The following is a 24,172-nucleotide window of genomic DNA, read 5'->3' as shown; positions in this document are numbered from 1 at the left end:
TATTAAAAATATCTAAAAAAATTTCAGGTCCTACAACCTGAGAAACCTGGGTTTTGAATAGAAAGTATTTCGCTTCTTTAATCCATAAAGTGCTTATAAGAGAGATTTACAGACATGTTTGCAGGGTCTGCAGAGACATTTTTGTGCTGAGGGATGACACGGGGAGCAGTGGATTAAAACTGAAAGAGGATAGGTTTTGATTAGACAAATCCTTTATAATGAGGGCAATGAGACACTGGAACATATACTCCAGCGACATTTCTACTCTAGGGCACTGGGATTCCGGTGGGGAGAGCCCCCGGGGCCGGTGCAGCCGCCGAGCCCCGCCCAAAGCCGGGCCCCCTTGAGCGCGGCCATCCGGCGGCTGCAGTGGCGCGGCGGCGCCTCCGGGTGTCGCTGTTGGCCGCCGCCGAGCGGCGCTCAAGCCGCCGCCGCCGCAGCGTCCTGGCCCCGCAGGCTGCTCGCTCGCCCGGCGCCGGCCGCAGCGGCACCGCCAACAGCAGCAGCAGCAGCAGCGGCGGCGTAAGGCGGCTCGCCGTCCTCTCTGTCTTTCAGCGGTGTCTGTTGTGGCCGGCGAGAGCGGCTGGAAGGGAGGCAGGGCAGCGGCAGGAGGCAGGAGCGCGGCGAGCGCAGTGAGCAGAGAATGGCGGTGAGGCGGCGGCAGAGGCGCGGGCCGGGCGGCGGGCGAGCGCTGCTGGCCGCGCTGCTGCTGCTGCTGCTGGGCGTGTGGGGCCGGGCGGCGGCCGAGCGGGTCCGCTACGCCATCCCCGAGGAGCTGGGCAGAGGCTCGCTCGTGGGGCCACTGGCTCGGGACCTGGGGCTCAGCGCGGACGAGCTGCCGGCGCGCAAGCTGCGGCTGAGCGAGGAGAAGCAATACTTCACGGTGAATGAGGAGAACGGGAACCTGTACGTGAACGAGAGGCTGGACCGTGAGGAGATGTGCGGCGATTCGGCGACCTGCTCTGTCAGCTTCGAGGCGCTGGTGCAGAACCCGCTGAACGTCTTCCACGTCCAGGTGGACATTCAGGACGTGAATGACAATACGCCGCGTTTTCGGCGAGACAAATTTCAGCTGGAGATCAACGAGTTTACTTCTCCCGGTGCCCGTTTTGCCGTGGGCATGGCTGACGACGCGGACGCGGGCAGTAACTCGCTGCAGGGCTATCAGCTGGAGGCCAACAAGTATTTTGAGGTGGAGGTGAAAGAGAGCCAGGATGGCACCAAATTCGCAGAGCTGGTGCTGCGCCACCCGCTGGACCGAGAGAATGAGCCGAGCCTCCAACTCGTGCTGACGGCTATGGATGGGGCAGACCCGCCCCGGACTGGCACCGCCCAGCTCTGGATCAACGTCACCGATGCCAATGACAACCCACCCGTGTTCTCACAGGACCGGTACCACGTCAGCCTGCGCGAGGACACGCCTCCTGGAATTATTGTGTTGAACGTCTCTGCCTCTGATGCCGATGCCGGCACCAACGCCCGCATCACTTACGGATTCGGGGAAACGCCGGCCAAGGTACTTCAGAAATTCTTTATAGAAGCCGAGACTGGGGCGGTCACGCTGAAAGAGACACTGGATTTCGAGGAGACGCGAGGTTACACGTTGTTGGTGGAGGCAAGGGACGGAGGCGGTCTGGTGTCCCACTGCAAGGTGGAGGTAGAGGTGCTGGACGTGAATGACAACCCACCAGAGATCACGCTGCTGTCGGTATCGAACCCAGTGCCCGAGGATTCGCTGGAGGGCACCGTGGTCGCTCTCCTAAACGTGCGAGACAGGGACTTCGGCGAGAATGGTCAAGTGTCGTGCGAACTGTTGGGAGAGGCGCCGCTGTCGATCGTGGCGTCCTCGGGTGCCTCGTACAAGGTGGTGACATCGGGCGCGCTGGACCGCGAGCAGGCGTCGGAGCACCGCGTGACGGTGGTGGCCCGGGACCGGGGCAGGCCGGCGCTGTGGAGCAGCACGGAGCTGGTGCTGGAGGTGTCGGACGTGAACGACAACGCGCCGGAGTTCGAGGAGGCGGCGTACAGCGCGTACGTGGCGGAGAACAACGCGGCGGGCGCTCTGGTGCTGCGCGTGCAGGCGCGGGACGCGGACGCGGGCGCCAACGGGCGCGTGAGCTACTGGCTGGCGGGCGGCAGCGCGGGCGCGGCGGCGCTGGTGTCGGTGGAGGCGCGGAGCGGCGCGCTGTACGCGCAGCGCTCCTTTGACTACGAGCAGTGCCGCGAGTTCTCGGTGGCCGTGCGGGCGCAGGACGGCGGCTCGCCGGCGCGCAGCTCCACGGCCACGGTGCGCGTCTTCGTGCTGGACCGCAACGACAACGCGCCCAGGGTGCTCTGGCCTGCTGCGGCAGCGGCACGAGAGGCTCCGGGAGGGGCGGCGGCGCCGCCTTTCGAGGTGGTTCCGCGCTCGGCCGAGGCCGGCTACCTGGTGGCCAAGGTGGTGGCGGTGGACGCGGACGCGGGGCGCAACGCGTGGCTGTCGTACGAGCTGGTGCAGGCGTCGGAGCCGGCGCTGTTCCGCGTGGGGCTGCACAGCGGCGAGGTGCGCACGGCGCGCGCCGTGGGCGAGCGGGACGCGGCCAAGCAGCGTGTGGTGGCCGTGGTGAAGGACCACGGGCAGCCGGCGCTGTCGGCCACGGCCACGCTGCACGTGGTGCTGGCCGAGAGCTTGCAGGAGGCGCTGCCGGAGCTGAGCGAGCGGCCGGCGGGCGCCGAGGCGGCCGAGGCGGCGGCCGAGCTGCAGTTCTACCTGGTGCTGGCGCTGGCGCTGCTGTCGGCGCTCTTGGTGCTGAGCGTGGCGCTGGCCGTGCTGGCGCGGCTGCGCCGGGCCGGGCCGCCCGCCGTGCTGCGCTGCCTGGGCGCGCAGCGCTTCTCCCTGGCCGGCGCCGCCTTCCCGGCCGACTTCTGCGAGGGCACCTTGCCCTACTCCTACAACCTGTGCGTGCCGGCGCCGGCCCGCGCCGTGCCCGAGGCCGCTTGGCCGCCGCCGCCGCCGGGGGTGCCCATCCTATCGGCGGAGGAGCTTCTGGGCGGGGATTCCTGCCACAAGCCGAGCTCCAACAGCAGCACCGTAGGGGAGGAGGTGCCCGTCAATCCCGACGCACCGCAGGTCTGTAAAGCGTGAGCTTCTTTTGTTTTCGAAATTTCCGGAAACCTCATTTTTGTTCCCCGCGTATTCTGTGCATGGTGTCTGTCGGTACTCGTCATCTGTATCCCTACGTAGCGGAGGAAGTTTTTCATTATTCCTCGGTAATAGCTTCAGGCGACAGGCTTTGATTCTCGCTCTCCTTTCGGCTAGCAGCCGCGTTTCTCAGAGTTTCTGCTTGTGTCCCGGAGTCGTGTTTTTGTGAGTTGCACAGTCTCGTCTCCATGACGGACTGAATTAAGGAACCGGCTATCCCCTGTTCATGGAAAGCAGGGAGCACTTGGTTCTTCCTTGTCACAGGTTCAGCATCAGGCGCGTGATTTTGTCTTCAGCTCTCGAGCTCTATACATTGGAATGTGTTAGCAAAATTGAAAGGAGATTCGTGTTCTGTGGAAGGAGAATGGCTGATTCTGCATGATGGAGTCAAGGCAAACAAAAAAACCTATAGCACTGACATGTGGTGTTTGACCTTTTATCCTTTCTGAATTATTTGTTCAGAAAGGGTTTATAGCTTTACCTTAAGCCGTCCTTAAAACTTTGTTTTTTCCCTCTTCGATTTGAAGAGCAAACGAAAGTGGAAAGTTCTGTACTCGTCCTGTCTGAAAAAAGATATTGTCGCTCGTTTTGTAGCGGGGGGTAATGCAGTAGTGGGACTGGATGATTTCGTTTATTCGTCCTGGCTGGCTCTGTTTTACTCTTCATGATCTTTATTTCGTACACTGGTGAGAGTGTTGAAAGGTTTCTGTTTCAGAGATTATTTTTCTATCCTCTTTGCGCAATAATGTTGGGGGGTTTGGTAGAACTCGCATATATCAAGAACAGCAAATTTTTGAAATTCTGTTTACTAGGATAAACATCTGAGATAGAACGGGATCCCATATCAAGGAGATTGGCCTGAAGAGAGTTTAGGCACTTGAATCAAGTCCCCATTTGCATATTGATTAATGGTCAGCACAGTTTTCAGTGTTGTACTTTTGTTCTAGGGTTCCATGATTGTTTTCTTGAACGCATATCGTATCAACGCCATTAAGAAATACTTCCCTGAGTAATTTACTAACCAACTTCGGTGCTTTACACAATGATTAAAAAAAAAAAAAAAAAGGAAACCTGGAATGTCTTGATTAAATGTAAATCTGTATAAACTAAGGATACACTAGGCGCATCATAGGAAGGGATATCAAATATTTCAAGTTCTGAAAGTTTGCTTTGAGAGTTTCAAGTGCATCTATATTTGTACCTATAATTGAATCCTGTAATAATTAGGTTCCTGACTTCAAGAATTATGCAATTGCTGTTGTCCCGCTTGTGTTAATTAACCTGATAGCTCTGTTTCTTCGGGATATGGTATCTTCCCCCTTTCTCTCTGAGATCCTGTTGTTGAAGATGTTTTTGGATAAAATGGATAAGATTAAAGATTAGCTACTCTCACGGTTAGAGCATTTGACCACAGCATCCCAAAAAACTCACTTCCTCTCAAACCACTAGAGCTACAGGGTCAAATACGAATACTGTGATTTAATTTACATAGATTGATATTGCTAAGTGCTGAGTTTCCCGTGCGGTTAAAGAACCCCGCCCACGGAATGCCTCTGCCTTCCTCCCGACGGTGATACCGTGGAGGATGAAAGCAGAGATGGGATGGAGAAATGCGGAGGCAGGAGATAGGCGCTGGAGAAAAAGCGACATCTCCGTGGTGACTGTGCCCTGTGTGAAGCACGGCAGGGCGGGCAGCGCTGGGCAGCGCTCGGTGCCTGCAGTGCCGGGAGGAGGCTGCGGGCGCCGCTGTTGACCGAGAGGAGCCAGAGGAAGCTCGGAGCGCCGCCGGCTGCCCCGCCCTCTGCGGATCGGCTCTCTCGCTTGCTCTCTCCCTCACCGAACGTGCGTTCCGCGATAGTTCCCGCCGTGCTGGTTCCATTTTAGAGCCAGGCGGAGGGACCGGCGGCTGCGCACGGTGCAGAAGCTGAGAGCATTGAGTGGCGGAGGGATTTGGATCGGCGGTGCTGCTGTGCCGGAGTTTCCGCGGCGGAGATGTGCGCGGCAGGGAGGCGCTGGGGCCGGCGGCAGCGAGCTCTGCTCTGGGCTGTCCTGCTGGCGGCGTGGGAGGCGGCGTGGGGGCAGCTGCGCTACTCGGTGCCCGAGGAGATGCCCAAGGGCTCGTTTGTGGGCGACGTGGCCAAGGACCTGGGGCTGCAGCTGCCGGAGATCAGAGACCGCGGTGTCCACATTATAGACAGGGGTAGGACGCAGTATTTCTCTCTGCACGGGAAGACGGGACATTTAGTGACGGCGGAGAGGATCGACAGAGAGCAGCTGTGCGAGAGAGTGCAGCAATGCGTGCTGCGCTGTGAGCTGATAGTGGAGGGACAGATGCAGGTTTATGGGATCCAAGTTGAAATCACGGACATTAACGACAACGCACCCAGCTTCCGAGAGGCTGAGACAGAGCTGAGAATTAGCGAGATGACTGCTCTGGGGTCGCGGTTTCCCCTGGCCGAGGCTCACGATCCTGACTTGGGCAGGAATTCCCTGCAGAGCTACGAGCTGAGCGGTGACGAGCACTTCTCGCTGGCCGTGCAGGCGGGCCCCAGTGGCGATCAGCGTCCCGAGCTGGTGCTGGCGAAGGCGCTGGACCGGGAGGAGGCGGCGTTTCACGAGCTGGTGCTGAGGGCGAGCGACGGCGGCGATCCGGCACGGACGGGCACGGCTCGGATCCGCGTGACGGTGCTGGACGCGAACGACAACGCGCCCGAGTTCAGCCAGGCGGAGTACACGGTGCGTGTGCCCGAGGACGTGCCCCTGGGCTCTGTCCTCGTCACCGTTACTGCCAGTGATTCCGACGAGGGGCCGAATGGTCACGTGAAATACTTGCTCAAGAAAATCACAGAGAGAGCCTCGCAGATCTTCCAGCTGGATGCCGAGTTAGGAACAATCACTCTGTTGCGTAGCCTCGATTTCGAGGAAGGCGATTCCTACGAACTAGACGTGCAGGCACGTGACGGGGGAGGCCTTTCCGACACTGCCAAAGTTGTAGTTACCGTAACAGATGTGAACGATAACGCCCCGGAACTCACAGTGTCGTCGGCGCTGAGCGAGATATCGGAGGATGCCCCGGCAGGGACCGTCGTAGCCCTGGTGCACGTGCAGGACCGAGACTCGGGAGCCAACGGTGAGGTGCGCTGCACGCTCCACGCGGGCGTCCCTTTCCGGCTGGAGAAATCCCTTGAAGACTACTACCGTGTTGTGACAGCGAGAGAGCTGGACCGGGAGCAGGTGTCGGAGTACAACGTGACGGTGCGGGCGGCCGACGGCGGGTCGCCGGCGCTGCAGAGCAGCGCGGTGCTGGCGCTGCGGGTGCTGGACGTGAACGACAACGCGCCGGTGTTCTTGGAGGAGCGCTACAGCGCGCGTGTGGCGGAGAACAACGCGGCGGGCGCGCTGGTGCTGACGGTGCGCGCCACGGACGCGGACTGGGGGCAGAACGCGCGCGTGCGCTACCGGCTGGCGGAGGGGCGGGTGCGGGGCGCGCCGCTGTCGTCGTACGTGTCGGTGCAGGCGGAGACGGGCGCGCTGTACGCGCTGCGCTCCTTGGACTACGAGCAGCTGCGCGAGCTGCAGCTGTGGGTGCGGGCGGAGGACGGCGGCGCGCCGGCGCTGAGCAGCAACGTGTCGGTGCGGCTGCAGATCGTGGACGAGAACGACAACGCGCCGCAGGTGCTGTACCCGCCGCCGGCCGCCGCGGCGGCGGGCTCGGGCTCGGGCTCGGTGTCGGCGTGGTCGTGCGTGGAGCTGGCGCCGCGGCGGTCGGAGGCGGGCGCGCTGGTGGCCAAGGTGGTGGCGGTGGACGCGGACGCGGGGCAGAACGCGTGGCTGTCGTACGAGCTGGCCAAGGCCACGGAGCCGGGGCTGTTCCGCGTGGGGCTGCACAGCGGCGAGGTGCGCACGGCGCGCTCGCCGCTGGCCCGCGACGCGGCGCGCCACAGCCTGGTGGTGCTGGTGCGGGACCACGGGCGGCCGGCGCTGTCGGCCACGGCCACGCTGAGCGTGGTGCTGGCCGAGAGCGTGGCCGAGCTGCTGGCCGAGCTGGGCAGCGCGGCCGACGAGGCGGCGTTGCCGGCCGAGCCGGCCGCCGGCCTGACGCGCTGGCTCGTGCTGGCCGTGGCCGCCGTGTCGTGCCTCTTCGTGGCCTTCCTTCTGCTGCTGCTGGCGCTGCGCCTGCGCCGCTGGCAGCGCCGCCAGCTGCTGCCGCCCGACAGCGGCGCCTTGCGCGGCGTGCCCGTCTCGCACTTCGTGGGCATCGACGGCGTGCGCGCCTTCCTGCAGTCCTACTCGCACGACGTGTCGCTCACAGCCGACTCGCGCAAGAGCCAGCTGCGCTTCTCGGCCGGCAGCTCCTGCGACACCCTCCCGGCCCGGCCGCCGCCCGACGAGCCTGCGCCGCTGCTCGGGGGCGACGATCCTACCGACTCCCTCCCCTCTGACCCAGCCCTTCCCGCGGTGAGTTTTTTGGGCCGAATTTTGTCCGTGACCCTTCCTCCTTCTGCTTCCCCGTCCTTTTCTCCTCTTGTGTCTGTCCTGCTTAGGGACATATTCTCGCAATTAAGGCATAGCGTCGGTTTGCAATGCGCTGGTCCCTCTTGCTCCAGGGAGGTATAGGAAGGTTCCTTGCTGTGCTTTAGGAGTCGTTGGGGTGTTAGATGTAGTGAGGTTGATGGTGGCTATAAGTTCGTGTGAGTCTTTGCAGTTTCATCAGCCACCAAGTAGCTTCCATCCTGTGGCATGTGTAATGCCCATGACCCTTTCCGTATTAGCTGTTGTGAATGGATGGGTTTCATAAGCTGTAAGTTGTAATTTTTGTTCTTTGCTGGTTCAGGTGTCTTCCCAAGCTTACATGTGCTTGACTGGGGTGAGCATCTCTATATTGTAATCGAGACAGCTCCGAGTGTAGCTTTGCTGCTCTTGATTTGTACTCTTCTCTGTCTTTATGTATAAAAGGAGGTCAGTAGGAATTATCTTTGCATTTGCCTAAGCCTGCAGGAGAATGGGCCGGGAAGAGCTGCTCCCTTGATGATGTCTGTGTGGCTGTTATGGAGATGAAGGATCCTCTTGAGAGCCACATGCCATTGGGTGGCTGAATGTGGAGGAAGGATATGGGAAGAAATGGCAGAGGTGCTTTGGTCATTTGGTGTCTATAAAGGCTGAGCTCTGACAGGTTGAACTGGGTGTGCCTTGGCTGTGAAATACAGGTCATGGTAAGAGCCTTGGCGAGGGTGGGAGGGGAAGGATTCAAGGTGCAGAGTTAGACATAAGGAGAGGGTGATTGTCCCTATACAGACATTCACAGACCCAGGCTCTCCTGGAGCACTGTTCCCCTTTGTCTTTTAGAAGCCTGAGGTTTCTTCACAGCAAAGGAATGAGCAGAGAAAAGCAGCTTCCTTTATCCAGAGATGTGAAGGTATCTGTGTGAAGTTGGTGGTGAAAAGAAGTGGTCTGGGAAACTGGGCCCTATATGTCATGTGTATGTAAATTAGTTGGGTCAAAGACCACCCTGGGGATTGTGAAGGATTGGAGATTTGAGTTCTGTAGTTCTAGATGAAGATCTGTTGAAGGACAGAAGTGAATGCTTTTGTCCTTCATGTTTTCATTACCCACCCATAGCATCATTCAACGTGATGTCCTCATTCCCTCAATTTTTTTGGCAAGAAGACGTGTAATTTTGGCTGTATGGAATGCCCTGGGAAGTTCTTTGTGTGTGTTTTTCAGGTGGTCATAATTGTGTAACTTAGCAGCTTAATTATGTGCTCATGACACAAATTATGGAAGGTGATGTGGGAGTTTTGGGAAGTGCAGTTGGTGCATTCACTGCTTAGAAAACACCTGTAGTAATTACCTACTCTTAGCTACATGATCAAGAAAGGTGTGTCATGATCTCCTTTCTGTAGCTGTTTGTTCCCATCCTTGCTCTTTGATGGCCTGAAGGTGGTTCTTTCTCTTTGCAAATGTGTGGAAGATCAGGTCTGTAGTATTCGCCTGGCTGTTCTGTACATGCCTTTCATGTTTACAGGTATAAAAAACTTTCACAGACTTTTTTAACCATGTCTCTGTAATAAATACTCTTGCTTGTGCATGCACACTATGAAAAGTCAAATATTACCTATGGTTAGAGGATATCTGAGCAGGTTTTTTTTTTTGTTTTGTTTCTTTGTTTGTTTTTTGGTGGAGCCTCTCTGCCCAGTTTTGAAGATCTGTGGTAACCATGTGAGTTGTGCAGAGTTTGAGGGGATTGTTGGGTGTGCACTGTGTGAGGAGGTACTGCTGGAAACATGGCATTTGTTTTGTTGATTCCTAGGATTTAAACCTGGCTTTCTGGGAATAACTCTGAAGGAGTATTTTTTTTACACTATGTGGTTTGGACTCAAATGGTCTAGTTTTGGGTTCAGCATTCCTTTGCTTTAGGAGTTATGAAGTCACCCAGCCTTCAGAGAGCTGATGTGTGATGTTTTCTTTGAGCTGATACTCTAATGACTGAGTCTTTAATAGATCTGCTAATAACTTATGGTCATTAAATCATTTTATATTACATCTAAGAACTGGGAGAAACAGAATAATCTTTGTTGTGATGCTTGGGATCTGAGAAGTTGTGTGTGCAGCTTTTATATCAACAGAATTTCTCTGTAGATTTCATTTTCCTTTTGCGGGGCATTTGGGATGGGGAAAGAGCTTCATCTGTCCAGAGCCAGAGCCTGTGCAGGAGAGTGAAGTGGCTAAAAGGAAGGTGTGAAGCTCCAGTTTGTCCTGGGTTTCAGACGAGGCCCACAGCTGTGGTTGTGTTTTGTTTTCAGGGTCTAAGATAGGACTGTATCTGGGGGGTATGGTGTGAGCTCCTGTGTGAGCACCCTGACACTTCTTACAAACTGATTTCCTTTGTGTACCTGCGACAGCTGAGATGATCTGAAATGTGAATCTATGGTTCATGGACTTCTGATGATTTCTCAATCTTTTTGTGTCATATTTGTTTGTTTGTTTCTTACAAAGGAGTAAAGCTGGACCTCATTGTGCCTGGCAATCCTGCAAACACATAAAATCTGGTGAAGCTCATGAGGAGAACAGGAGTTGTTTAGTCCCAAAAGAGAGGAGGCTCAGGGAGGACCTCATTGCTCTCTCTAATCACTTGAAATGAGGTTGTAGTGAGGTGGTGGTTGGTCTCTTCTGCCATGTCTCAAGTGAAAAGCCAAGAGGAAATGGCCTTAATATGTGCCAGGGGAGGTTCAGGTCAGCTATTTGAATATTCTTCTCTGAAAGACTGGTCAGGCACTGGAATAACTTAGTCCCAGAGAGGTGGAGTCACCATCTCTGAAAGTGTTTGAGAGGCTTCTGGATGTGATGCTTGGAGATATTGTTCAAGGGTAATTGTGGTGATGATGGTCTGGACTAGATTACTGGGAAAGTCTCTTCCAGCTTTGATGATTCTGTGATAATGTGAAACACCAAAAGATGTCTTAGAATATTCAGGGTGGGAGAACAGTTCTCATCCATACCTTGAAGATGGATATAGCTAAATTTAGGTTTCCCTCAAATGGGTCTGAATGAAATGCTCTTCTCCCTATAGCTGATATGGGATTAGAAGCTGGTTGTTGCTCATGATGCAAAATTCTCTGTGAATGTAGAGAATAGGAGACTGAGAAACTGGATTTAAGTGAAGAAAATTGATAGGTCAGTGTGGCTTTGGCTGGAGAATGGTTTGAGTTCAGGCCTTGTGCCAAGGTCCTTGCTGAGGTCTATGCTGGTTTCTTTCATCCAGGTATCCCTGTCCTGAAAGAAAATGCCAGTCTTCCAGCAGTAAAGTATTTCCTGAAAAACTGTGCAGGTAGAGCCATGATGATTGTGTAGAATGGCTCATAATTCCTGTATGAAAATTTCATCATTCATTTGTAACTCCCAGGAACACAGAGATGTATTGTGTCCTCAGAGTTGCAATTAGACTTTCAGGTCTTTGGTTCCTGTAAGATCTTGGTCTTTTTACCCATTGCTGGTCAGTGCTTCTTCTTTTGAAATTATGGCTCTGGTTTGGCAGCACATACCTAATTCACCCACCAATTTTTGTGGGAGGAATGTGAAGGAAAAGGAAAAAGTGACTCTGTTGGAATTTCTTAGAAGGGTGACATTGAAAAAGAGGCTTCCAATATTTCATATCTTTGAGAGATCACAGAACAGAATTGCTGAGAGCTGATGGCTCTTTTTGGTAATGAACCCCACTTCAGTGCAGTCTGGTGTAAGAACTTAAGGGCTGCACTTGCACCTTGAGGCCTCAGTGACTTCCAGGTGTTCACAGAGATGAATTCCAATGCCCACAGCAAAGACCACAAGGAGATTTCCTGGTGAATTTCTCTAGCTGGCTCTTGTCTTCTAAGTCTTCCATGCCTTGCTTGTTTAATATATGTTTTGTTTTGGTTTTATTTGATTCTTGGCCTTCTCTCTGTGAAGGCCTCCTTGTAATTATCAGCCTTGTTTAATTCAGCAATGCATGCTGTGTTAGTGCTTCTTGTTCACGCTACAGCAGGTGTGAATGGCAGGAGAGTTGAGGGCACCTTGAGTTTTGTTACTGTTGTGGGGAAGGGAGGTAAACATCGCCTTACCTCTCTGTGGAACACTGTGTGTGATAAAAGAGGGCAGGAGACTTCCTCCTAGCCATTAGTTAGAAAACCCATCTCTGTTGGATGACTGCTAATGCTTTAGTTTGGTTTATCATTCATGCAGTTTAGAATCCTTTGGTACCTTCTCAGAATGCTGGTGAGCAGATACATTTTCCTTCCTTCCTGATGTGATCATGGTGCTTTATTCCCTCATGAAAAATTTTGCCAGTGATGATAAGGGGCTGAAATAAACCAACAGCTGTGCAGCATTGGAGGGAAGACAGGAGACCTCTGTATGTGAGAGCATAGAGGAAGGGATGGTAATTTCCCTTGCTGCTATATGCCATACATAACATGTGCTTGTGCCTGATGGAGAGCCATGCAATTGCAATTGCTGTTGCTCAGTAAGTGTGGCCTACAAAACGTTGTTGCCCCTGGTCTGTCCATTTCCATGTGTTTGTAACTCTTGTCTGTTCTCATGAGCTCAGTGTCATGTGGAAGGTCTCCTCTGTCCCAGCTGCCCGAGTGCAGGTGCAGTTCCCACACAGACCTGGGATGTTTACAGCTGTACAGAGGAAGGGTTTCATAAGCACTCCTGGTGTGCTCACCCAGGAACATTTTGTCTGTAGTGCAATCATGCAGGATCATCTCTGCTGCAGCTGTCAAAGTGCAGAGTGAGCACCCAGCCCTGCCAAGATTCCCATGGACAGAGCAGGAACCAGTGGGAGAATGTGGACAGAGTGCCTCCCACCCAATCACCCAGATCATGCTGGGCACACACCTGGGGGCTGTCAAATGGCTGAGGAACAGGCTGGAGAGTCACCTCCAAAGAGTTATAGACAGTGGCTCCATGTCCAGGTGGAAATCAGAGCTGTGTGCTGTCTATGCTGGGATCAAAGCTATTCAGTACCTTCACAGACAATGGGATCAGGCACACCCTCAGTGAATTCACAGCTGACACCGAGCTGAGTTCATTAGTGACAGGTCAGGGGTGATGTTTATGGATAAGCTGGAGGAGCAGACCTGTGCAAACTTTATGAAATTCAAGAAGGCCAAGTGCAAGGTCCTGCAGGTGGGTCAGGGCAATTCCCAGTTTAAACAGAGAGTAGGGGATTGAAAGCAGCCTTGCAGAGAAATGGTTTGGGTCACTGCTGGATGCTGAATGGGACATGAGCTGGTGATGTCCACTTGCTGCCCAGCTGGCATCCAGGGCTGCATAACAAGTAGGATGACCAGCAAGAAGAGGAAGGTGGTCATCTCCCTCTACATGTCTTTGACTGCGTCGATTGTCAAAGAAATGCAACATCTCTGCCATGAAGAAGCTGTGGCAAAACTCAGGTCCTTAAGCCTGAGAAAATAAAACTTTGTGTAGAATTTATTGTGCCTTTTCAATTTATAAAGAATCTTACAAGAAAGTTTGAAAGACATTTTTTAGGTGTAGATTAGACAAAATGTTTTCTGATGAGGTTGGTGAGGGAATGGAATGAGTTGCCCAGAAATATTATGGATGTGCCACCATTGGAAGGTTTCAAGGACAGGTTGGATGGGCTTTTCAGTAACCTGGTGTAGTGAAGGATGTCCCTGCCCGTGATGGATGAGTGGATTAAATTATTTTAAAGGATCCATTAAACCCAGAGAATTCTTTGAGTCTATTATAGACTGATGGTGGCTTTGCATTTTGGTCATTACATCCTCAAAAAGGTAGATGGAAAAGAAGCAACTATTCTGAATCAGAAACAAGAAAGAAATGTAATGATTAGCACAAAGATAAAAGCATTGTTTTAGACTAAACTACCCTGCAACTTAAATCGACCCAAGACAGGAAAGCAAAATTGATGATACATGATAGGGTACTTATAGATTCCCCTGGCTATAGACATATATACAATTTCCTGTTTCCTTAGCTGTGCCTTGATCGTATTAAGACATATTTAGTTCCTTTATTTGTAGCTTTACCATAAACATTTGGTTCTTTATATATATTGCGACTCAAAAAGAAGACATATAAGCATTAAACAGCGTACCGAAATTTTAAACGTATTTAAAATCGCGTTACGGGCCTGACCCCGCCCAAAGCCGGGCCCCCTTGAACGCGGCCATCCGGCGGCTGCAGTGGCGCGGCGGCGCCTCCGGGTGTCGCTGTTGGCCGTCGCCGAGCGGCGCTGGAGCCGCCGCCGCAGCGTCCTGCCCCCGCAGGCTGCTCGCTCGCCCGGAACCGGCCACAGCGGCAGCGGCACCGCCAACAGCAGCAGCAGCGGCAGCAGCGGCGAAAGGCGGCGACCCCAGTGTCTTCCAGCGGTGTCTGTTGTCTCTGGCGAGAGCGGCTGGAAGGGAGGCAGGGCAGCGGCAGGAGGCAGGAGCGCGGCGAGCGCAGTGGGCAGAGAATGGCGGTGAGGCGGCGGCAGAGCCGCGGGCCGGGCGGCGGGCGAGCGCTGCTGGCCGCGCTGCTGCTGCTGGGCGTGTGGGGCCGGGCGGCGGCCGAGCGGGTCCGCTACGCCATCCCCGAGGAGCTGGGCAGAGGCTCGCTCGTGGGTCCGCTGGCTCGGGACCTTGGGCTCAGCGCGGACGAGCTGCCGGCGCGCAAGCTGCGGCTGAGCGAGGAGAAGCAATACTTCACGGTGAATGAGGAGAACGGGAACCTGTACGTGAATGAGAGGCTGGACCGGGAGGAGATGTGCGGCGATTCGGCGTCCTGCTCTGTCAGCTTCGAGGCGCTGGTGCACAACCCGCTGAACATTTTCCACGTCGAGGTGGCTATCGAGGATGTGAATGACAACTCCCCGGTCTTCAGCAAAGCTTTTCTGGATCTCGAGATTGGTGAATTAATCCCTCCTGGTGCTCGTTTTCCGCTAGAGATGGCCCGAGATACAGACATTGGCAGCAACTCGCTGCTGACTTACCAGCTCACCAGCAATCCGTCCTTCACTTTGGCCATGAAGGAGACCCCGGTGGAAAAATGCAGCCGGAATTGGTGCTGGAGAAGTCACTGGACCGAGAGAAGCAGAGTTCCTTTGAGCTGGTGCTGACAGCCGCAGACGGTGGAGATCCCGCGAGATCCGGGACTGTCCAGATTCGCATCAACGTGACAGACGCAAACGACAACCCACCCGTATTCAGCAAAAACCTCTACGAGGCACGAGTAGCGGAGAATCTGTCAGCGGGATCACTGGTGCTTCAGGTGCAGGCGACTGATGCGGACGCGGGCGCTAACGGGCGAGTCTTTTATTCCTTCGGCAACGTCCCGGAAATCATCCGCATCCTGTTCACTATTGATAGTGAGAGTGGCGAGGTCAGGACGACGGGTCCCCTCGATTTCGAGGGACAGAGTAAATACAGCTTCGGCTGGAGGCGACTGACGGTGGTGGGCTCACTGATCACTGCGAAGTGCAGATAGATATCACGGACGAGAACGACAACGTCCCGGAAATCACCATTCTGTCACTGTCCAGCCCGGTGCCCGAGGATGCCCCGACAGGCACCGTGGTGGCCGTGCTGAAAGTGCGGGACAGAGACTCCGGCGAGAACGGTCAGGTGTCGTGCGAGCTGTCTGGAGAGGCACCGCTGTCCATCGTGGCGTCCTCGGGCGGCTCGTACAAGGTGGTGACATCGGGGCCGCTGGACCGCGAGCAGGCGTCGGAGCACCGGGTGACGGTGGTGGCCCGGGACCGGGGCAGGCCGGCTCTGTGGAGCAGCACGGAGCTGGTGCTGGAGGTGTCGGACGTGAACGACAACGCGCCGGAGTTCGAGGAGGCGGCGTACAGCGCGTACGTGGCGGAGAACAACGCGGCGGGCGCTCTGGTGTTGCGCGTGCAGGCGCGGGACGCGGACGCGGGCTCCAACGGGCGCGTGAGCTACTGGCTGGCGGGCGGCAGCGCGGGCGCGGCGGCGCTGGTGTCGGTGGAGGCGCGGAGTGGCGCGCTGTACGCGCAGCGCTCCTTTGACTACGAGCAGTGCCGCGAGTTCTCGGTGGCCGTGCGGGCGCAGGATGGCGGCTCTCCGGCGCGCAGCTCCACGGCCACGGTGCGCGTCTTCGTGCTGGACCGCAACGACAACGCGCCCAGGGTGCTCTGGCCCGCGGCGGTGGCGGCGGCGGCAGCGAGAGAGGCTCCGGGAGGGGCGGCGGCGCCGCCTTTCGAGGTGGTTCCGCGCTCGGCCGAGGCCGGCTACCTGGTGGCCAAGGTGGTGGCGGTGGACGCGGACGCGGGGCGCAACGCGTGGCTGTCGTACGAGCTGGTGCAGGCGTCGGAGCCGGCGCTGTTCCGCGTGGGGCTGCACAGCGGCGAGGTGCGCACGGCGCGCGCCGTGGGCGAGCGGGACGCGGCCAAGCAGCGTGTGGTGGCCGTGGTGAAGGACCACGGGCAGCCGGCGCTGTCGGCCACGGCCACGCTGCACGTGGTGCTGGCCGAGAGCTTGCAGGAGGCGCTGCCGGAGCTGAGCGAGCGGCCGGCGGGCGCCGAGGCGGCCGAGGCGGCGGCCGAGCTGCAGTTCTACCTGGTGCTGGCGCTGGCGCTGCTGTCGGCGCTCTTGGTGCTGAGCGTGGCGCTGGCCGTGCTGGCGCGGCTGCGCCGGGCCGGGCCGCCCGCCGTGCTGCGCTGCCTGGGCGCGCAGCGCTTCTCCCTGGCCGGCGCCGCCTTCCCGGCCGACTTCTGCGAGGGCACCTTGCCCTACTCCTACAACCTGTGCGTGCCGGCGCCGGCCCGCGCCGTGCCCGAGGCCGCTTGGCCGCCGCCGCCGCCGGGGGTGCCCATCCTATCGGCGGAGGAGCTTCTGGGCGGGGATCCCTTGGAGAAGCAGATCTCGAGTAGCAATGCCGTTGTGGGATATGTGCCCGGCGATCGTGATGCTGCTCAGGTATGTAAGCGGACACTCTTTCCCTACTCTTTGGCGTCTAGTTTGATCTTGGGCTTCTTTTCTCTTCTCCAGCAGCGCCGATTTTTTTTTTCCTGAAAATGTGCAATTATCGTATTCGTTCCTTCTTTGGCAAGATATCTTTTCAACGGGTACTTCTCCCTTCGTCAGGTTTTTGACGTTTTGGTAAATTCACTAGGCTGTTTAAATCCTTTTGTTTAAATTGGTGCGGATGTGGTCTTGTTTTCATTTGTCACATCTTCGGATTAATGTGGTAAGCTTTTTTCCTAGAAGTCTGTGTTTTTTAAAATATTATGACATAAATTACAAGGGCGGATTCCTGTGAAATACCACATTTGCTTGATTCTATCGGTGTGCTTAATGGGAGTTGGTTTAGTTTTGTAAGGGACTAGAGAGGAGAGTGCGTGTGCTGCTTGGTTACTCTGAAAACGAATACTAAACCTCAGAGGTTAAGCACATATTTAATAAGAGCATGTGAGAAATTCTGTAATGGTGTTTAGAAAGATGGTGAAATGCAGAATGATTCCGAGGATCCTGCTATTTTCAGAATAAAAATAACAAAAGTCCTAGAAGACAGAGAGGAAAATGTCATTGAAGGGGAAACTTCAATTGCTTGCAATATTTTTACTGGCAATTTGTTAAACTAATGAGCCTGCTGGAGTTACAGTGGGACGCCGCAGTTGCCCGTAGATAGGATGGGAAACAATTTCGTCCATGACTACTACTAGATAGCTGCTCAGTTGGAGGGAAGAAAATGTGCTTCTGCGCCACTGAAAAGGATCGTTAGGATAAGCATGTCATGCTAAGACACGTTTATATCTACATAGTTTCACAATGGTAAAAACATTTTCAGGTGCGATAGAAATAGACCTACTCCGAGGGCTGTGTAATTTCTATAGAGTAGTGATTAGCTGGAGGATCAAACCAGAGGCTTTATAAAAGCTGAGGAGTGAGGTGCGTGCTGGAACGGACGAGGTATCTCCGGACCGTCAGTCCTGTCGCGCTCGGCTGGGAAGGACACAAGACTGGGCAGCGCTCGGTGCCTGCAGTGCCGGGAGGAGGCTGCGGGCGCCGCTGTTGACCGAGAGGAGCGAGAGGAAGCTCGCAGCACTATCGGCAGCCCCGCCCGCTGCGGACCCGCTCGTTCTGAGGCTGGTTTGGCAGCTGGGTGAGTGTTCTACGATCATCACCGCGGTGCAGCTCGGTGCAGCACCAAGTCGGAAGGACTGGTGGAAGCGGCGAGCCGTAGTTGGAGCCGGAGAGGGAGTGGCAGCGGCAGAAGCAGTCGGGAACCGGGTCGGCGATCGGTAGTTCGGGCAGTAGTACCGTGCCGCCGGAACCGGGGCGGAGATGTGCGCGGCGGGGAGGCGCTGGGGGCGGCGGCAGCGAGCTCTGCTCTGCGCCGTCCTGCTGGCGGCGTGGGAGACGGCGTGGGGGCAGCTGCGCTACTCGGTGCCGGAGGAGATGCCCAAGGGCTCGTTCGTGGGGGACGTGGCCAAGGACCTGGGGCTGCAGCTGCCGGAGATCAGAGACCGCGGTGTCCACATTATAGACAGGGGTAGGACTCAGTATTTCGCTCTGCACGGGAAGACCGGTCATTTAGTGACGGCGGAGAGGATCGACAGAGAGCAGCTGTGCCGGCTGGTGGAGAAATGCGTGCTGCGCTGTGAGCTGATAGTAGAAGGAGAAATGAAGGTTTACGGAATAGATGTGGAAATCGCAGACATTAACGACAACGCCCCGAGTTTCAAAGATAGTGATCTGGAAGAGAGAATAAGCGAGACGACAGCCCCTGGGTCGCGATTTCCCCTGCCAGACGCTCACGATCCGGACTCGGGCCGGAATTCCTTGCAGAGCTACGAGCTGAGCGGCGACGAACACTTCTCACTGGCCGTGCAGGCGGGCCCCGGCGGCGATCAGCGTCCCGAGCTGGTGCTGGCGAAGGCGCTGGACCGGGAGGAGGCGGCGTTTCACGAGCTGGTGCTGAGGGCGAGCGACGGCGGCGATCCGGCACGGACGGGCACGGCTCGGATCCGCGTGACGGTGCTGGACGCGAACGACAACGCGCCGGTGTTCAACCAGGCGGAGTACACGGTGCGTGTGCCCGAAGACGTGCCCGTGGGCTCCGTCCTGGTCACTGTCGCAGCCACGGACGCCGACGAGGGGCTGTATGGACACGTGAAATACTCCTTGAAAAAACAGACTGACATGGCATTGGGTATTTTCAATCTGGATTCAGAATCTGGCGACATCATCCTTCTGCGAAGCCTAGACTTCGAAGAAGGGGATGCCTACGAGTTGGAGGTTCAGTCCCGGGATGGCGGTGGTCTTTTCGACACTGCCAAAGTCGAGATCACTGTGATAGATGTCAATGACAACGCGCCCGAACTGACAGTAACTTCTCAGCTGAAAGCGATTTCTGAGGACTCTCCTCCGGGGACTGTGGTGGCCCTGCTGCACGTAGAAGACCGAGACTCGGGTGCGAATGGCGAGGTGCGCTGCACGCTCGACGGGGGAGTCCCGTTTCGGCTGCAGAATTCGCAGGGCAATTACTACAGCGTGGTGACAGCGAGAGGGCTGGACCGGGAGCAGGTGTCGGAATACAACGTGACGGTGAGGGCGGCCGACGGCGGGTCGCCGGCGCTGCAGAGCAGCGCGGTGCTGGCGCTGCGGGTGCTGGACGTGAACGACAACGCGCCGGTGTTCCTGGAGGAGCGCTACAGCGCGCGTGTGGCGGAGAACAACGCGGCGGGCGCGCTGGTGCTGACGGTGCGCGCCACGGACGCGGACTGGGGGCAGAACGCGCGTGTGCGCTACCGGCTGGCGGAGGGGCGGGTGCGGGGCGCGCCGCTGTCGTCGTACGTGTCGGTGCAGGCGGAGACGGGCGCGCTGTACGCGCTGCGTTCCTTGGACTACGAGCAGCTCCGCGAGCTGCAGCTGTGGGTGCGGGCGGAGGACGGCGGCGCGCCGGCGCTGAGCAGCAACGTGTCGGTGCGGCTGCAGATCGTGGACGAGAACGACAACGCGCCGCAGGTGCTGTACCCGCCGCCGGCCGCAGCCGCGGGCTCGGGCTCGGTGGTGGCGTGGTCGGGCGTGGAGCTGGCGCCGCGGCGGTCGGAGGCGGGCGCGCTGGTGGCCAAGGTGGTGGCGGTGGACGCGGACGCGGGGCAGAACGCGTGGCTGTCGTACGAGCTGGCCAAGGCCACGGAGCCGGGGCTGTTCCGCGTGGGGCTGCACAGCGGCGAGGTGCGCACGGCGCGCTCGCCGCTGGCGCGCGACGCGGCGCGCCACAGCCTGGTCGTGCTGGTGCGGGACCACGGGCGGCCGGCGCTGTCGGCCACGGCCACGCTGAGCGTGGTGCTGGCCGAGAGCGTGGCCGAGCTGCTGGCCGAGCTGGGCAGCGCGGCCGACGAGGCGGCGTTGCCGGCCGAGCCGGCCGCCGGCCTGACGCGCTGGCTCGTGCTGGCCGTGGCCGCCGTGTCGTGCCTCTTCGTGGCTTTCCTGCTGCTGCTGCTGGCGCTGCGCCTGCGCCGCTGGCAGCGCCGCCAGCTGCTGCCGCCCGACAGCGGCGCCTTGCGCGGCGTGCCCGTCTCGCACTTCGTGGGCATCGACGGCGTGCGCGCCTTCCTGCAGTCCTACTCGCACGACGTGTCGCTCACGGCCGACTCGCGCAAGAGTCAGCTGCGCTTCTCGGCCGGCAGCTCCTGCGACACCCTCCCGGCCCGGCCGCCGCCCGACGAGCCTGCGCCGCTGCTCGGGGGCGAGGACCCTACCGGAGCCCTCCCCTCGAACCCCGCCGCTTCCTCGGTGAGTTCCTCTCTCTAGATTTTCTCCACTACGCTTTCTCCTGATGGTGCCCTGCCCTTTCCCCGCCGTGTTCTCTGTCTTTCATAGAAGACGTTGTGTAAAAGCCTGGTAAAGTCTCCTTCGATTAAGTTCTGAAGCATGGTGCCCATTGCTGTCGTTGTGTGACTATGGGGTGGGTCCTCAGCTTTCCTGTGAGTGAGGAAGCAAGGAGACGGAAGCCTGCTACTCGGAGGGTGTTGGTTAGGTTGGAAGTTTGGATATCAATCAGATTCCAGGTACTGTTCCCCTGTATCATCTGTGCTGTGTAGAATCTGTGTTCCTGTTAGTATTGGCTCTTCTGAAGGGATGGATCACGTTATTAAGAAATACAGCTTTTTAGCAGGGTCATGTGTCTTGCCAAGAGCACGTGTGCTTGAATAGACAGAATGTGTCTTGAACAAAATGCTGATGGCTTTGTGTGGAACTTCTCTGCACATTCTTCTCTGCCTTCATTGCTCTTCGTGATACATAGTGAAGGTTAGTAGGAAAAGTGTTTGTGTCATCCATACTTTGGTCTTTGTCACCAAGAGGGGATTGGACCGGGTAACAAGTGGTCTTTGATGATGTCTGTCTGTTATGAGGATGAAGGATCCTCTCTTTCAAGAGGCTGAGGGTGGCTGCATGTGGAGGAGGAAATGCGGGAGGAAATGGCAGAACTGCTTTGGTTTGTACTTGTTTTTTAATGCAGAGGTGTATCAGCTTCAGCTGCATGATCCTTGGTTAGAAAATATTCAGTATGGCAAGAGAATTGCCTGCATGTGAGGGGAGAGATTCAAGGTGCAATGGGAAATACAAGATGGGCATAATTTCCATAATTTCCCTGAGCAGATATTCACTGAGTCTGTGTCTCTTGGAAGACTGCTTGGGTTTTCCGCTGAGACCTATGAAGTCTCTCCAAAGAACTTCAGTGAGCAGCAAATGCGGCTTCCATATCACAGAGATGTCCAGAGAGCTGTGTGAAATTGGTGGTGGGAAGGAAAATGATCTGAGGAACTGGGCCTCCACTGTCACAGGTTTTTATGCTAGATGGGTGAAAGGACACCATGGATGGTGTGAAGGGTTGGGAATCTGAGTGCAGTGAGCTGTGTGTGAATATCTGCTGAAAGACTCAAGGGAATGTTTTCCTCCATTCCCTGTCCACTTCCTGTCTCTAGAATGAAGCAATGTGGGGTTCTTCTCCAAGTAATTGTCTAGAAGATCTGTATTCCAGCTGCGTGGAGAACACTGCAAAGATTTTACTATGTGTTGTCATGTCATCATAATTGTGTCATTTCAAAGCTTAATTTTGTACTTATCCAAGATGGCATATGGGAATTGCAAGCTGTGTATTCAGTGCCTATAAATAATGTCATCAATCATCTACTATGAGTTATATAACCCAGAAGAGAATTGTGAGCTTTTCAATTCTGCAATTCTGAAAGTGTTAATATTGATTCTTATCCCTCTGATGATCTTAAAATGGTTTTTCATCTTTATAGATGAAAAGAGGGAGACTTCCATAGATTTGTTTCTCAAAATTGTCTCTAAATTAAATGATGATTCTTGTCCCATGGCTTTGGCAAGAAGACAAATATTATCAATAGTAAGGAGATACTGAGCAGGGTTCATGGTAAGGAGTCTGAGTAACTTTCCTTGTGGTGGAGTCGCTCAAAATTCTGAAAAGCTGTGCTAACCATGGGAGCAGTGAAGGGTTAGGGGGGAGTGTTGGGTGTGTGGTGTGTGAGGAGTCCCTGGTGGAGACATGGGATGTGTTTTGTTGATCTGCAAGGCTATTGCTGGCCTTCTGAAAATGAGTCAGGAGGACTCTTATGATTTTCAAATGCGTACTTTGGACTGAAATGGCCTAGTTTGGGTTCCATTTTCCTTTGCATCAAGAGTGGTAGTCCCACATACTCTGAGGAGTCCATGTGCTGAAGAATGGTGACGTTGCCTTTGAGGTGGTACTTGGATGTGAGGGTCCTTGACAGAGCTGGTCATAATTTGTGGCCTAAATAACATTTCCTGCTTGTCCAAATAGTTGGGAAGAGCAGAATAATGTTAGCTGTGATGCTTGGGCTCTGAGAAGCTGTGCACACGAGTTTTCTTGTAATGATGCATGTTTGCAACCATTGCTTTTGTGTTATATTTGGCCAGAGAGAAGAAGTCTGTGCATGCAGGACAGGGCTGGTGCTGGAGTTCACTGTGGTACAGTTCAAAATGAATGAATGAATTGTGTCCAGGTCTGTTTGTCCTGGTATTTAGATGAGGCCCACAGCTGTGGATCGAATCTTTTTCTTTCTCTTACTATGCAAGGAAATGACAGTCTGGGGCCTGTGTAGTGACTCCTGTGTGAGGCCCCTGTGCATTGGTTCCAGTGGAGTTTCCTGGGTTGTGTATGTTCTGCAGGTGACCCAATCTGAAATGTGAGCACATGATTGATACTCTTCTGGTGTTTTCCCATTCTTGGCTAGGTTAAGTTCAGTTTTTTTTTTTTTATTATTGGTTTGCATTAGTTTGGGTTGGACAGGGTTTTTTTTTTTTTTTTTTTTTGTTTGCTTGTGGTTTTTGTCAAGGAGTAAAGCTTATCTTCACTGTGTTTGGCAATCCTGCAGACTCCAAAACATAATTGTTCAGTAGGGAGAGTTTCTCTGATCCATCCCTTGAAGGTGTACATGCAATCATAGAGTCCTAGAAACACAGAATCAGAGAATGGTTTTGTTGCAAAGGACCTTAAAGATCCTCTTGTTCCAGCTGCTCTGCCATGGGCAGGGACATCTTCCAGCAGAGCAGGTGGCTCAGAGCCCCAGCCAGCCTGACCTTGAATATTGCATTCAATAAGTATAACTTCATGAATGGATGTTTCCCCAAGGGGTTGGTTTTTAGTGTGGCCAACATGGATCCAAAATTGTGGTTGGTGTTGATGGTGAAAGTAAAGGCTGTGAATGCAGAGTGAGGAGGGTGAGAGCTCAGTTCTGTGCCAGGCAAATGCGGGACTGAGTGTGGGTTTGGCAGAGAAATGGTTTGATTTCATGCTTGGTGCCAAAGGCTGTGCCTTTGCTGTTCTGATCCAGCTGTCTCTGTCATGAAAGACAAAGTCAGTCCCCCAAAAGTAACATTTCCACACTAACTGTTCATGTAGAACCATAATTCTTGGCTAGAACAGCCAGATAATCCTATGTGCTACGTGCATTATCCATAATTACACTTTCATTTAGGGCTTTGTTTCCAGGAATGTTGCAAGTCATTTTCACATTTCTGGTCAGTACTTTGAAATATGAAACAGTGACTGTTGTTTTCAGGAAATCCTTACTTCAGTCATCTAGGAGAAAACTGTGTGTGGAGGGGAGAGGATGAGTAGGTAGCAGAAGCAATAAGAGAATCTGTTGTAAGTTGTCAGAAGATTTACCTGGAGAAAGAGGCTGAGGAGAATCTGTTTGAAATGATGGTTTCATAACTGTGCAAGGTGAGCAGGCCGTGCAGTAGAAAAAGATGCTGTTGAGAAGAATAATTCTTCATATGATCCTGCACTACTGTTCTCCCATGTAAGTTCTGAGGGCCACAAACCTGCAGCTTCTCAGTGACTTCAAGGTGCTCTTAGGTATCAATTTTAAGGTGTGGAATAAAGGCTCAGAAGACATCACAGTGAGCATCTCTGTCTACTTGTTGTCTTCTAATGCTTTCTTACCTTATGTGATTCATGTTT

General features: G+C 55.1%; 1 protein-coding gene across 9 annotated transcripts in view; it reads left to right on the top strand.

Moving 5' to 3' along the window:
• Window positions 1-24,172, top strand: part of LOC115484229 (protocadherin gamma-C5-like) — a 208,813-nt gene that overhangs the window by 76,797 nt on the left and 107,844 nt on the right. The window contains exon 1 of one of the 9 annotated variants that reach the window (XM_050979641.1): window positions 5,159-6,592. The exons of 7 other annotated variants lie outside the window; for them this stretch is intronic. In XM_050979641.1, coding sequence (XP_050835598.1) covers window positions 5,174-6,592 — 1,419 coding nt within the window. In that variant the 5' untranslated portion in view covers window positions 5,159-5,173. Of the gene's footprint in view, window positions 1-5,158; window positions 6,593-17,839; window positions 19,678-24,172 lie in introns of those variants that run through there. One more of the 9 variants, XM_050979632.1, reaches the window with a different exon arrangement.

Source organism: Serinus canaria, chromosome 13, assembly GCF_022539315.1.
Source record: "Serinus canaria isolate serCan28SL12 chromosome 13, serCan2020, whole genome shotgun sequence".
NCBI classification, from domain to species: domain Eukaryota; kingdom Metazoa; phylum Chordata; class Aves; order Passeriformes; family Fringillidae; genus Serinus; species Serinus canaria.
Note: the sequence above shows the minus strand (reverse complement) of the source record. Positions and strands in the feature narration are given on the sequence as shown.